A 15,350-nucleotide genomic window follows, 5' to 3' on the forward strand; every position below is an offset into this window, starting at 1 on the left:
GAGACCCTAACGCCAAAATGTGGCCGTTTCACAGCGCCTGCCTTTAACAGAGGTGCGAGCCCAGGGAGCAATCATCCATCTGTCGCTGTGCATCGGTTAGTTTGTTACAAAGGGATTTATTGAGACGTGTAAACACGCAGTCCAGAGAGCAAACAGAGCTTCGTAGATTTTGTATGACTGCCTTTATTCGTCAGCACAGGTGAGCTGTCATCAACAAGCTTTTAAAACGTGCTCGCAGTCTTCAGAAATAGTTCTCCGGGCTCCTAGAAGGACATCCCAAAGTTCCTCTTCGTACTCACACACTGCTTCATGATATTAAAGTCTGAGTTTGGAGGATCGTCTCTGACGCACAGTTTTATGTTGTGCATTTGTAATGTGTTCGGGATCGTTGCCATGCCGAAAAAATAAAGGCACTGTCCAAAAGCCTTTTGGTACTGTGTGCTGGATCAAACTCTGACACTACTTTTCTACATTCGTATCCATTGTGCGGAGATCCCCACGGCTCCTGACTGAGCAGCAGCCCCAAACACCCAACCTGCACCGTCACACGGCTGCGGACGTCTGCCTCCGTGGATAAACTTTTGGCTTTGACTTTCACATGCTGTTCATTTGCTGTGTAACCACTTCTTCTTCTTTTGTTTCCCCTGCATGTTTTAGGGCACACAGCTCATTATTTTGCAGTTAATAGTGCTTTAGTAATCACTTTTGTGGGTCACACTCAGACCTATAGCCTTTAGTGACGCGGTCACCCGTGAGCTGAACTGGTATCCATCTTTGCCTTTGTTCATAGATTCAACTAAAATATTGTTTACATATTTTGCTACACCGGATATGTAAACGCATCTGGTGCAGCAAAGTGCATGGATTAAGTTTGCAGGTTAAAATAGTTGGCTGTTCATCCCTTAAGCTAAGTGCCTCGTAGTTCAGTGTTAAGATAAGCAGATTAGCAAACAAAAAGCCGTACTTTGAAAAAGTTTAGGGACAAGGACTGGAAAGTGAGTGAATTTGAGAAGGCCTGGAACTGCTGTACAAGACATTTGAGAAGCGCCGTGGACTAAACTTAAAAGCCTAACTGAAATGAATTCTATCAGTTCAGCAGAGAAGAAAAGTGGTCAAATATCCACCCAGAAGGTTGTTCATGGCTGTCGAAAGCATGTAGTCAAGGTGCAACTTGCTAAGGGACATTTAACCAAATATTAGCGGCGTGTATGTGTATAATCTTGACTGCGTGAGAGAAAATCCAAAATAAGTTCAAATGTTCCCCCTGCGATTCTTGTCATTTAAAGCCATTAAAGATGTCTGCTGTGTAATGATTCCACCCGGGAAAAAGAGCAGTTAAAAAGGTTAGCGTGACACTTCTACCTGTTGCTCTCTGGTGACTTTGTGTTTCTTTATTCAGGTCATGTGAGATTTATGGAAAGCGGAGGAATGAAGGCAGTGACACAAAGAAAATCAGCGGAGTAAATGTTAATACGTCCAACTTTGATATGTGGCCTACGGAGACGACCGGGCTCAGGTGAAACGGTCCCATTTGCAAAGCTGAAAAACCAGAGGTGGACATCACGATGATGAAGAGTAGGCGTGCTCAGATTGGACCTATGAGAGAAGGCTAAGCACGTCAAGTGACCTCACTGGATGGAGTGACTGTGGATGCAGAGAGGACGTCTCTCCAGTGTCCTGACAGTCTGCTGTCCACACGTGTGGGCTTCCCTCACAGGATGTGAACCTGAGACTTCGGTCGGTGTTTGATTTATGCTTCCATTGTTTTTGAAAGAAGACTGGGAGCTGCAGCTGAATGTAAACCATGCCTCGGAACCGAGCCTTTTCTGAGCCCGAGTATTCTGCTGAGTATTCAGCAGACTGCTCTGTGACGTTGCCCTCTGACCCCGGGCAGGCAGTGGGGCGAACACACGAGGTCACGGTGCGGACCTCGGGATGCTGCCTCTGTCTGCCGCGTTTCATGCGCCTGACCTTTGCGCCCGAGTCCTTGGAGAATCTTTACCAGACCTACTTTAGACGGCAGAGACACGAAACGCTGCTGGTGCTCGTTGTGTTTGCCGCGCTGTTCGACAGCTACATCATCCTCATGTGTGCTGTGGTCTACACCGCTGATAAGCTGGCTTCTGTTTTAGTGGCATCAGTGGGACTGGCAGCAGATATCATTCTCTATCTGCTGTGCCGCTTTGGGCTGCTGCCAGACCGCATCTCCCGGCGGGTGTTGCCCTATGCCCTGTGGGTGCTCATAGCCGCTCAGATATTCTGCTACCTGGGGTTGAATTATGCTCGCTTCCACCAGGCCAGCGACACTGTAGGCTGGCAGGCTTTCTTCAGTTTTTCGGTTTTTCTGACTCTGCCTTTGAGACTGACTCCCATTGTGCTCATCACCACTGTGTCCTGTGGGGTCCACACCCTGGTTCTGGGTGTCACCATTGCCCAGCAGCAGCAGGATGACATACACGGCGCAGCACTCGGCAGACAGGTGAGAGTTGAGTTGTCTGTTTGTTAATGCATTGAATTTCCTGTGTCTAATGGCATGTAGCCAGATGTAAGGCAGTAAAGCTCCCCAAAGCCAAATATCTCCGTTTCACAGGGATACTAACTAATACTGGATAGGTCTGGTAACTGTACGCAGATTACACAGTTGACAGAACAACCCGCAGAGTCCTCTTTGTTGGTTTCCTTTTTAAATAACGTTTATTTTCATATATTGTGTTTTAAGAGAAGCAGTAGTTGACTACATGACAAGTTATTATTAACATTAGTGCCACGGGTCTGCCCTGAAAGTATGGACGAGTGTCCAGATGAAACCAGAGTCATGAAACTGCATTAGGAACAGGAAAAGTTTCACCTTTATGGTAAAATTATTATTTCAACTTGTCAGTATCTAAATCTGCCATTCACATATAACAGCCACTGTAATCAATACTTTTTATATCTATCAATATAAAGTATCAGGGAGAAAGTAAATTATTCCACTTCATATGCTTCTTTTAAAAGGGCCACTTTGTCCAGCTGTTTGTCTTTTTCTCAGCAGTTATTAACACTTTGAGAAGATATTTGTCCTAAACGTGCAAACCAGTTAGTGTATTACCTAAATATACAGTATCAGAACTACAGTCAATCTCAAAACCTAGTGTGACTTTCATTTGTGCCACTACGTCTGACCAATAACGTTTGTGATAGTTGCATCTGTTGTATTATTAGATCCAAATCTGTCGTTTAATGGAAAAGCTAATAAAATTCTTCCATGAAAATTTTCTCCACTGGCAGAACTGGAGGTGCTGTTTTTGTTTTAAACACATATTTGTATAAAACTCACCTATTAGTGTTATATTTGCCTCTTATGTCCCATTTGACTTTGTCTTTAATGAGGACAAAAGGGTTTTTTCCCCTAGTGCTTTTTTTTTAGCAGAGCAGAGAATTTGCAACGCGACATTTCTGAACATACTATTTTCATTATTTCTATAGAAAACCGAAATAATTTCTGCTTGCACACGATACAAGAATTATTTCAGGAACAAAAAATGGCCGGTGGCTGTTTGCATGGTTTCTCTCCAGCTTCCTTCCACAGCCCAAAGACATGCAGTTAGTGCGTTACAGTGTGTCTCTCAGTGTTAGCTTTGCATCAGCCTGGTGACCTGTCCAGGGTGTATCCTGCCTCTAGGCTCAATCCCCCCACAACCATGCAAAGGATAAGCAGAAGATGGCTGTGAACCAAAAAAGTTATCACCCTGCTGAAAACGCCACCTTTTTATTGAGCTACAGCTGAAACCAATGCTGTGCAGTGATGTGCTTTAACTTTTCAACGCTCAAAGCTTGTAAAATCGAACTAAAGCTGAGGCTTACCTTCCAGTTTACACACTTTATAAAAACTTCAGCAAGCAGGGTTTGTGTAGGTGCTTGAAATCCTTTCTTGGATTTTAATATTGTCTTTTCAGGGTTTCAAAAGTGCTTGAATTTTGGATGTGGTGCTTAAAACTGTATTTCATTCACAACATATGAGTATTTGATTGCATAGTTTGCTGATCAGATGGAGAAAGAAAATGAGTCAAAAAGGCTAAAAGAAACATTTCTCCACTGGGGCGTGCTTTGCACCTCTGCGTCAGTCAGTCTGTTTTAATGAGTGTTGGCTGGAAAACGACAAATACGAATTATGGATAAGACGAGGACCAAATCCATGCGTAGCCACATGCAAAGTCTGCAAAAAGGATTTTCACAGTGGGGGAGTCTGCGTTCTCGAGTCACATGAAAGGTACGTGCACATTACACAGTAATGCTAATTTGTTTATTTTCGCTAGTTAGCAAATTCACAGGATAAATTGTGAGTGTGATGCAGTAAAGCAGTACTAGTGATAATTTATGGAATATGCGTTAACCTAGCTAACATTACTTAGCAGTAACAGTGACTGTAATTAGTTCCCTCAACTGAAAGCTTTAAACATTAGCCCAATATAACCAGGGCTTTCTGAATAAAGGCTATATAGCAGCAAAGTTGTCACCACCCAAATAGAAGAACACTGTCTATATTTGTATGTCTTACAATTTGCAGCTTTTTAAAGTGTTAACTTGGTTCCTTTGGGAACACTTTGAGGGGTTAAATAGAGCTGAGAATCCCAATGCAGTCTGTGATCATTTAGGACTTCAGCAATAACAAAGACAGAAACAAAGTTAAGCATATCACTGATAGTTGTATTGGGATTTATTTTTTTTTTTAAATAACCCGTCTGCTATTTTTCTTTTTTGCTGAGTCGGAAGGAAGATTGTGCTTCATCTGAAGTCCAACAGGCTTCAAAGACCTGCAACAGAAAATGAAAAGAGTCTGGAGGATTTGCAGAAACGGCTAACTGACAAACTCAAGGAACTCTAAGGCTACGTTCACACTGCAGGTGAAAGCGCATCAAATCCGATCTGGGTCACTTTCATATGTGGTCCTGAATCTGATACATATCTGATGTTTTAGAAAGCGACTGCTGTTTGATGGTCAGGTCGCATTGAATCCGTCTTTTACGTCACTGACACAAGACAGACGCCAATTATCAGCGCCGGAGAAGACGACGTGAACGCTTCCTGGCCATCCCGTGTAGATGTCAGTGAAACTGTTGGGACGACAACGTTGGAGAAACGTGAACATTTTATTTGTCCTGTATAATCTGCAGATTCTGACAGAAACTATCCTTTGAAGCAGCGCTCCTCTAAAACAGCAGTAAGGATCATTATTAGGTTATTTACATCATTATGTAAATAACAGAGTAACTTAAAGCAAAATTGGGAAACATAAAGTCTGAAGTCTTTATATTAAGGCCATCAGTCAAACAATACTGTTTGGTCTGGGTTGGGGCGATCGTGGCTCAAGAGTTGGGAGTTCGCCTTATAATTGGAAGGTTGCCGGTTCGAGCCCCGGCTTGGACAGTCTCGGTCGTTGTGTCCTTGGGCAAGACACTTCACCCGTTGCCTACTGGTGGTGGTCAGAGGGGCCCGGTGGTGCCAGTGTCCGGCAGCCTCGCCTCTGTCAGTGCGCCCCAGGGTGGCTGTGGCTACAATGTAGCTGCCATCACCAGTGTGTGAATGTGTGTGTGAATGGGTGGATGACAGGTTGTGTAAAGCGCTTTGGGGTCCTTAGGGGACTAGAAAAGCGCTATATAAATACAGGCCATTTGCCAATATAACGATATATATCGGATGACGATATAAAAACGTCTGTCGTTTCATTTTACGCTGTCGTTTGTTTCGTGGTGTCACAAAATAAACTGTTTACGGCAATATTTGTTCATGGTTCTGATGGTCACTGTAGTTATTATTAATTTCTTAAAGTTCTCTCTTTCTCTTATATTTAATAAAACCACACCACGGACGGACAAGCGCCTGTTTTTTATGCGTTGTGGTTAGCAACAACGACGGTAACACCATCGCGTGTCCGCTTGTTTATGTTCTACATAAACCTTTCACAATAAAGCTCAAGATCCTGTTGAGACTTTTCAAAATAAACTGAATCACGTGAAAGATGCAGATTATTTACGGATGAGAAGTAAAAAAGAGCCGCCAGGTGCTAAAAAATAAAGCTTAGACTCAAACGTTAGAACAGGCTTTTCCCCGCAGCACGCCGTGTAATAAATACTCACAAAGAAACGGCGCCGTTACAACTTATGTCTAAAAATGTATCGTTTCATGCATCGGTTAAAACTCGACTCCAGCTACACGACGCACAGCTGGAAACACTTCACGCAGGTCGAGCTGCCCGAGATTCACAGAGTTTACAGAAAATGTTACATTTTTGTGATTTATATCGTTATCGGACGATAGATGTCTTATATCGGGATATGAGACTTTGAACATATTGCACAGCCCTACCCATACGGAAAAGAAATAGTAAAAACTTACATAATTTACTCATGAAAGTGGCCACTTTCTCATTACTTTCATACATTGTTTTAGTAAGTATCCAAAACATATAAGTTTCATTATATAATTTTTCAAGGGATCTTATATCTGTTTTCACACTTATATGAAAAGCATATAAGTTTCACACAAGACAGATACAAACTTTATAAGATTTATATATATCTTTTCCAAATGGGTAGTCTGGGTCTAAACAGAGCGCGTTGTGTGTGACGTCTTCTTTTGTGCATGCGGCCGCTTCAAGCGTTCACACTAGAGCGCGTTTGCTGTCGCATTTTATTTGTAGTGTGAACGAGCAGACAAAAAACAAAATGCACAGAAATCAATAACTTTTCTACAATAATTAAATAGATTCAACATCTTTCTTCAACAGAACTGCAGACTGCACAGATGGTGCCTTCCCAAAGGAAAAAGTACTATAGCTTACCAGGGTATATTAGACTTAACAGTCTAAATAATATACAGTAATGGACTTCTATACATTTTACATCAGATTAAAACTTTGGTGTAAGATTCAGATAATTATTTATTAAAAGCTAGACATTTTAAATGAGAGTAAGAAAGAAAAGTATGTCTTTGTGCCCCCTTTTCCCTGTTCATGCCCTATCGGCCCCCCTGGCTAAACTTTGCTAGATCCGCCCCTGCACAGTTACAGCCGTCAGCTGCATAGAAAGGATCCTGGTGTAGAAAGTAATATTAAATAAATTCTAACAACAGCTTATCAAGGTTAAACGTGCTGCTGTTGTTCAGCCGCTGGTTTCCTCTTTCTGGTGCAAAGTGAGACAAAAACAAACGAGAGAGACGGACTCGCGACAGAAAAGACGATCAGCTGATCATTGATCAGTTTCATGATTGAAGTAGCAGCAAGAAGAGGCAGTCGCTCCATATATCGGTTGTTAAGCTTAAGGCTGGAATGCTTTACTAACATTCAGAGATGAACTTACACTTGCTTTACTTCTCTCTGCGATAACTTCTTAAGAGATGAAATGCTGGTTTGGTAGCGAGGCTCCAAATGCTCAACCAGAGCGCCGACAGGTCTTGCACGCCACAGCCGCTCTCACGTGATGCGTACTGCTCCGACGTGCTAAGGTTATGAGCTGAGTTGCGCCATGTTGCAGGTGACCTAAATCCAGTAATTTAGGTCAGTATCGGACCGATACGTAATATCGGCTCGGTCCATCCCTATTATATACTGTAACGTTTGCAAGAACCAGACGTTTGGATCTCAGTTTGTCCGTTTATTCGGTAACACAGGCAAACGGGCCGTTAACTCCGGGAGAGTGCCCTCGTACAACACCTCACTTCAGCCCCGCACAGTCACACAACAACAAGGACCCCCCTCCCCTTCCTGCACACATTAACTCCCTTTTTCCTGCAGCACGACCAAACATGTATCTTAAAGAAGTAACAACAGTGTGCAGAGATAACCAACATGTCACTGTAAAATAACATTTAACCATCGTTACACTGCCCCCCCAGCAATAAGTTCCTCATCCCCGAGGGAACAACACAGTCTCTGAGGCGGGGTGGTAGCCTACGTTCCCTCCTTGACCTCATGAGCCCCTGGGGTGTACACGGAGCTTCGGGGCTTTGAGGTGAAGAGTCCGAGGGAGGGGAACGCAGCTCCGGCCGGGGGTCCCTCTGTGCAGGGTCATGGGAGCTCTGTACTCGTCCCTCAGGGAAGGAGGGGAGGGACTGCCCTCTCCATAGGGGGCCATCCGGTCACTTTCCTCCCTCTAGGAGGCAACTGCACTCTGTAAACAACTTCCCCCACTCGCTCCAGGACCCCACCCAGCTGCAATCCAGTTTAGGACACCGTGCTCTTTGTGCTGTAGACCCACACCAGCTCCCCAGCACGGAAGTGCCTCCCCTTAGTGGTGATGTCATAATTCCTCTTTTGGCGCAGGCTTGCCTTCGCCAGCTGCTCCCGGGCGTAGGAATGTGCAGAATCCAGCCGGTCCTGCAGCTTCCTTGCGTAGTCCCGGCCTGGTGGTGCCTCTGGCGCGTCCGGGGGCTTCCCAAAAGCCAACTCTGCAGGAGTTCTCAGCTCTCTCCCTAACATGAGCAGGGCAGGCGTACATTGGGTGGAGTCTTGCACTGCCGACCTGTAGGCCATGAGGATAAGGGGAAGATGGTAGTCCCAGTCCCGTTGGTGTTCTGAGGTAAGGATGGCTAGCTGCTGGGCCAGCGTCCTGTTAAACCTTTCCACCAGTCCATCGCTTTGGGGGTGAAGTGGGGTGGTGCAAGTCTTCTTAATCCCAAGGCGTTCACACATGGCAGCAAATACCTTGGACTCAAAGTTACGCCCCTGGTCACTGTGGAGGGTCTCTGCTGTTCCAAAGCGGCTGAACATCCCCTCCACTAATACATCAGCGACAGTCTCAGCCTCCTGATCTGGGATGGCATATGCTTCCAGCCACTTGGTAAAATAGTCCATGGCCACAAGGACAAAGCGGTTTCCTCTGTCTGTACGAGGAAATGGGCCCATGGCGTCCACAGCTACTCGCTCCATTGGAGCTCCTGCTGGTTGCTGCTGAAGCTGAGCCCGGGACTGGTCCTGTGGCCCTTTGTGTGAGGAACATGCATCACAGCTGCGGCAAAAGTCCTCCACATCCCTCCGCTGCTGACCCCAGTAGTAGCCCTGGCGGAGGCGGCGGAGGGTCTTGGAGATCCCAAAGTGGCCGGAGCCAGTGCTCCCATGGCAGGCTTCCAGCACAGCTGACCTCAGCGACCTTGGCACCACAACCTGCCACCTCTCCTTCCCTGTGGCAGGATCCTTCCAGGCACGCTCCAACACTCCCTCCTTCAGCCTGTGAGCTGCAAACCTGGCCCACAGCCCCCTGGTACAGACGGAAAACCCAGTGACCTCATCCCAAAGGGGTTGCTCCTCCCTCTCCAGCCACTGCAGGACTGACAGCAGGTCAGTGACTTGTTTCTGCCGTGCCCTCCACTCCGCTGCATCCACCACCAGAAGAGCCCTGCAGGCGAGCTGTGTTGCTCCGTCTATTGTTGTGAGTTCCCGCTCTATCTCCTCTCGCTTTTCACAGTAATGGCAGCCAGCTGCAGCACATGGGCGGCGAGAGAGGGCGTCTGCATTAGAATGGTGCGTCCCTGCTCTGTGCTCCACAGTGAAATTGAAGGCTTGGAGCTCCTCCAGCCAGCGAGCCACCTGTCCCTCTGGCTCCCTGAAAGACATCAGGCACTGGAGGGCGGCATGATCAGTTCTGATAACAAATGATGTGCCACACAGGTAGTACTTAAAGTGTCTCGCCCCTGCCACCACGGCCAGCAGCTCACGTCGTGTGACACAGTAGCGCCGCTCACTCCTGTTCAGGACCCGGCTGAAGTACACCACCACCTTCTCACCTTCCGGCCCAACCTGCGACAACACAGCTCCCAGCCCCACATTACTTGCGTCAGTGTCCAGGACAAAAGGCAGGGTGGGGTCAGGGGGGGCGAGGACTGGGGACTCTGTCAGCGATCTGCGGAGGGTGTTGAATGCCTGCTGACAGTCCTGGGTCCAGATGAAGTCACGGTCCTTCTGCAGCAGGCGGAAGAGTGGTGCAGCTATAGAGGAAAAGCCCTTCACAAACCTCCTGTAATAAGACGCCAGTCCTAGGAAGCTTTTGAGCTGTTTCTGGTCCACTGGTGTGGGCCACTCAGTAATGGTGTGAATTTTTTCCTCCAAAGTGCTGATGCCGTCATGACCCAGCTTGTGGCCCAGAAACTCTACCTCCCTCCTCATGAAGTGGCACTTGTCGGGGTGCAGCTTCAGGCCTGCAGTCGCCACCCTCCCCAACACTTGTCTCAGGGCATCCAGGGCAGCATCAAACGAGCTCCTGTGCACTAGAAGATCATCCAGGTAAACCAGACACCGTTGCCGTGGGACGCCAGCCAGCACACTGTCCATAAGCCTCTCGAAGGTAGCAGGAGCGTTGCAAAGACCAAAGCTCAGGACTTTGAACTGCCATAGTCCCCTGTTAGTGCAGAATGCTGTCTTCGGTCTGGATTCAGGGGACAGTGGCACCTGCCAGTAGCCACTCCGCAGGTCCAGGGTGGAGAACCAGGAGGATCCGGCTACTAAATCGAGAGACTCATCAATCCTGGGAAGGGGGTAAGAGTCCTTTTTCGTCACTTTGTTGAGTGGTCTGTAGTCCACACAGAAACGCATCCTTGGGCTTTTTTTCTTAGGCACCATCACCACAGCAGAGGCCTACGGGCTATCATTTCACACAACTCTCATTTCACACAACTCTCTGTCAGCAGCCTCCTGATGAGCCAGGGGCAGGCGGCGGGGGCGCACTTTAATAGGCTGGGCATCCCCGGTCTCAATGACGTGCTCTACCAAGTGTGTCAAGCCAACATCACTTTCTTTCAGGGCAAAAATGTCACTAAACTCTCTTAGTACCTGCCATAGACTCTCTTGCTGCTGTGGAGTCAGCCCCTCACAGTTCTTTGACCAGATGCTCCTCACTGCTGAGAGCCTCTCCTCCTCCCCCGCTTGCTGTTCTGCTGGCGGGTCTGCAGGGGTCTCGGAGGTGGAGGTGGAGGTGGACGCCACGGCAGATGCTGGGCAGACCGGAGAGGAATAAGCTGCACCTTCTTCCCATCAGGGAGTACGAGGAAGCCTTTGCCTAAGTCCAGTACACCACCAATGGCTCGCAAAAAATCCAGCCCAAGGATGCAGGCGTCCTGCACGTCAGCCACCCAGGCAGCATAAGGTACGCCGAGGTCCCCCACCTTAAACTGGAACACTCCCCTCCTTCTAATTGGGGCCAGATCACCGGTCACAGTCTTAAGTCGCACATTAGTTGGTTGCACAGCAGCTCCGGCTGGGACAACATCGGGTCGGACCAGCATTGCCTTGGACCCCGTGTCCAGAAGGGCCGTACAGGACACCCCCGCAATCATCACTGGAACATGGCAAAAGTTGCCGTTTCCCTCAATCTATGGGCAGGCGAGTGCGGACGAACCTGCTTCTCCTCCGTCTCCTTCTTAATCTTGCCTGGCAACATCCTCGTGTCTCGTGACGGTTAGCGTCGCCAGCAACAGGGTGTCGGGCGTTTTCGGTGTTTTTTTGTTTTTGTTTTTTTTCTCTCTTCACTTCTGACACCAGTGTAACGTTTGCAAGAACCAGACGTTTGGATCTCAGTTTGTCCGTTTATTCGGTAACACAGGCAAACGGGCCGTTAACTCCGGGAGAGTGCCCTCGTACAACACCTCACTTCAGCCCCGCACAGTCACACAACAAGGACCCCCCCTCCCCTTCGTGCATACATTAACTCCCTTTTTCCTGCAGCACGACCAAACATGTATCTTAAAGAAATAACAACAGTGTGCAGAGATAACCAACATGTCACTATAAAATAACATTTAACCAACCGTTACAATACTATATGCAATTCAATTCAGTTCAATTCAATTTTATTTATATAGCACAACACAGTCGCCTCAAAGCATACAATGCAACCTTTTGCCTTTGCAGTATGATGAACTTCTAGGATTATTTGTGTTAATTGCTTATGGTCTTACTGAGGAAACGTGAAATGAAATATGCGTTTTTCTTGTTGTTGTTGCACTATATATAAATATATACACAGTTAGGTCCATATATATTTGGACACTGGCCAAAGGTTTTTTTTCTACCTATTTACTAAACCAGATTTCAATTATGGTTACTGTATATAATGGACATGGACATAATCTGTAGATGCTCAGCTTTCATTTGAGAGTATCCACATTCAAACTGGATGAAGGTTTTAGGAGTTTCAGCTCCTTGTGCCGCCCTCTTTTTAAAGGGACCAAAAGTAATTGGACAACTGATGTGGTGTGGGCAGTTCCTTCGTTCTGTCATTATCAAGCAGATAAAAGACCTGTAGTTGTTTTGAGGAGTCGTGCTTGCATTTGGAAGATTTTGCTGTGAACAGACATCATGTGGTCAATGGAGCTCTCTGTGCAGGTGAAACAAGCCATCCTTAAACTGCGGAAAGAGAAAAAACTCACACTGTTAGGAACGGCAAAATGTACAGTTTGGTGCATCCTGAGAAAGAAAGCAAGCACTGGTGAACTCAGCAACTCAAAAAGACCTAGACGTCCACGACAACAGTGGTGGATGATCGCAGAATCATTTCCATGGTGAAAAGAAACCCTTCACAACAGCCAACCATGTAACTAACAGTTTCCAGGAGGTAGTCATATGGATATACAAGTCTACCACATGAAAGTAAATGCAGATGTTTTTCTGCAAGGTGCAAGACACTCATAAGTCTGAAGATTAGAAAGTATATATTGAAGTTTGCTTAAAAACAAACAAACATTAACATTACATTTTTGGAGAGATGAAATCAATATCCACCTCTACCGGAATCATTGCAAGACAAATATGAAGAAGGTGTTGAACAGGTCATGATCCAAAGCCAACACATCATCTGTAAAACACAACAGAGGCAGTGTGATGGCTTGGGCCTGCATGGCTGCCAGTGGCACTTAGTGTTTATTGATGATGCGACACAGGACAGAAGCAGCCTAATGAAGTCTGAGGTGTTTGAAAGACAAACTGTCTGCTCGAATCCAGCTAAAGCCAGTCAAATTGATTGGGCAGTGTTTCATAATACAGATGGACAATGACCCAAATCATACCCACAAACAAACAGCAACTGAAAGCCGCTGCACTAAAGGCCTGGCAGAGCATTAAAAAGAAGAAAACCCAGCATCTGGTCATGTCCATGACTTCAAGCTGTCATTGCAAGCAAAAGGTTTTCAGCCAAGTACTAGAAATGAACATTTTATTTTCATCTGTTTAATTTGTTAATTACTTTTGAGACCCTGAAATGAAGGGATTGTGTTAAAAAATGCTTTAGTTCCTCACATTTAATGCAGTGTTTTTGACCCAACCCACTGAATTAAAGCTGGAGGTCTGCACTCCAACTGCATCTGAGTCGTTTCATTTAAAATTTATTGTGGTAATGTATAGAACCAAAACTAGGAAAAAAAAAAGTTGTCTATCCAAATATTTAAATAAATAAATACATTGACTTGCCCTATCTATTTTTTTAGGGGTGCAACGATACTCGTATCGATATTGAACCGTTCGATATAGTGTTTTCGGTTCAGTACGCATATGTATTGAACAATACAATTTTTTTTAAATTTATTTTATCAACTTTCCTTCTGACGATGCTGTCTGTGTTGAGCGCTCAGTGGATCTGCGCTCGACTACTCCGCCTAGGTTGCACTGTCGAGTGCAGATCAACTGAGCGCAGCGCAAGCTAGCAAGACAGAAGCTAAGCTCGTTGCAACATGGCAAATTGAACCTCCCCCACCCTCATTCAGATCTGGCGTTTGGAACTATTTTGGTCTTCATGTGACGGATGACCCTGAAGGTAAGCGCGTCATGGACTAAAGTAAAACAGTATGTCGGATGTGCCACACAATGCTCAATTTGTGGGAACTAGCGCAGTTAGCTTGTTAACGTGTTGACGCCGTCCAGCCCCATGCACGGGGCGATCCGCGGTAGCTCGTTAACGGAGATTTGCCGTGTTGTGGCGTTAACGTCATTTCAGATTAACGCTGACAGCACTAGTGGGAACACAACGAATATGACTGCACATTTACGCCGACATCATCCTAGTGCAAAGACAAGTGGAAGCAGACAAAAACAACAAGCATGCATGCTACAAACGTTACCCGAGTCATTTAGACAGCCGTTAGCACAGGATTCTCCTTGTGGGGACCTGATATGTTTAATATGCTGCTGAGAATATAGCCCAGAAGAAGCGGATAGTATAGCTTTTATTTTGGAAAGAGACATTTCTGTGTAATAAACTCTCTTTTCCAAAGATGAGTGATTCCTCAATCAGATTTTTTTTTTATTACTTTGTTTCAGCACCATTAAATTCAAAAACTGTACTTTTGGGTTAAAATATATATTTATAATTTTAATAAATGATAAATTAAAAAGGCATGAACATTTTTTGTATCGAAAAAATATCGAACCGTGACACCAAAGTATCGAACCGAACCGTGAATTTTGTGTATCGTTGCACCCCTGCTATTTTTGTAGTATTTTGAGTTGTTAGTGCACATTTTATTTTTAAAAAAGAATGCCCTATGCCTTTATTTTCCCCATTTTTTTCTTTATTTATTTTATTTGAAGTTATTTGTCAAGTGACATATAGCATAATACTTTTTTTTTTTTTTGTACGATTTCAAAAAAGTGAAATCATTTTGAGTTTGTATGTATTTGTATAAATATGTAATTTATCAAAGTGGTAATGTGCTGGAAAAGCTTTAAAATGGACCTTGAAAGTGCTGAATTTTACTCTGGAAAAAGGTGTATGAACCCTGAGCAAGGGTTTAAGCTGTCACTTGAGAAAGGATTATAGCAATAACCAAAAGAAATCATTTTAGAATTAAGAAAAATAATTTTTGGTGCTCAGAAAGTAGGAGAGGGATATTCAAAGTTTCCACAGTGTTTCCAAATGTCAAGAACTGGAGTATCTTCAAGAAATTCAAAGAGAGCCATACAGTACAGAAAGAAGACTAGTGTGTCTAAGGACCCCAGTACAAATGCCAAGATGCTTTGTGAATGAACTAGCCAATTGTAGGGAATTGTAGTCTGAAAGAAGAAAATCACTACGACCCTGCACAGGATTGTACTGTGAGTTTGCAGACCAAGAAAAACTGCGGAAGACGTTGAAGTACATTAACCCTGGAGAACCCATGGAGAACCCAAATTTGACCCCATGGTTTCCCTAGAAAACCCATGGGGTCGGCTCTGACCCCATAGGTTCTCCAGGGTTAAGGAAATTCCTGGAGAAGCACATCCTTTTGTCAGGATTTAATTGGACTTACTGTATGCAAACATCAAGGATGCATACACCTTGGTTCCTACATTATAGCCTCATATATGTACTTTCAGACTACACCCCTGTGAATGAACAACTGTTTTTCAA

At 45.3% G+C, this 15,350-nt stretch overlaps 1 protein-coding gene across 5 annotated transcripts in view; it reads left to right on the top strand.

The window, feature by feature from the left end:
* adcy3a (adenylate cyclase 3a) overlaps positions 1–15,350 on the top strand; it is a 62,190-nt gene that overhangs the window by 632 nt on the left and 46,208 nt on the right. For all 5 annotated transcript variants that reach the window (XM_086310263.1, XM_086310261.1, XM_086310265.1 and 2 more), the window contains exon 2: positions 1,400–2,479. In XM_086310263.1, coding sequence (XP_086166389.1) covers positions 1,805–2,479 — 675 coding nt within the window. In that variant the 5' untranslated portion in view covers positions 1,400–1,804. The remainder of the gene's footprint in view (positions 1–1,399; positions 2,480–15,350) is intronic.

The sequence above is a fragment of the Aulonocara sp. 'chitande type north' Nkhata Bay genome, linkage group LG11 (assembly GCF_057382095.1).
Source record: "Aulonocara sp. 'chitande type north' Nkhata Bay isolate Kocher_YH1m ecotype deep benthic linkage group LG11, A_spYH_male_GT1.1, whole genome shotgun sequence".
Lineage (NCBI taxonomy): Eukaryota > Metazoa > Chordata > Actinopteri > Cichliformes > Cichlidae > Aulonocara > Aulonocara sp. 'chitande type north' Nkhata Bay.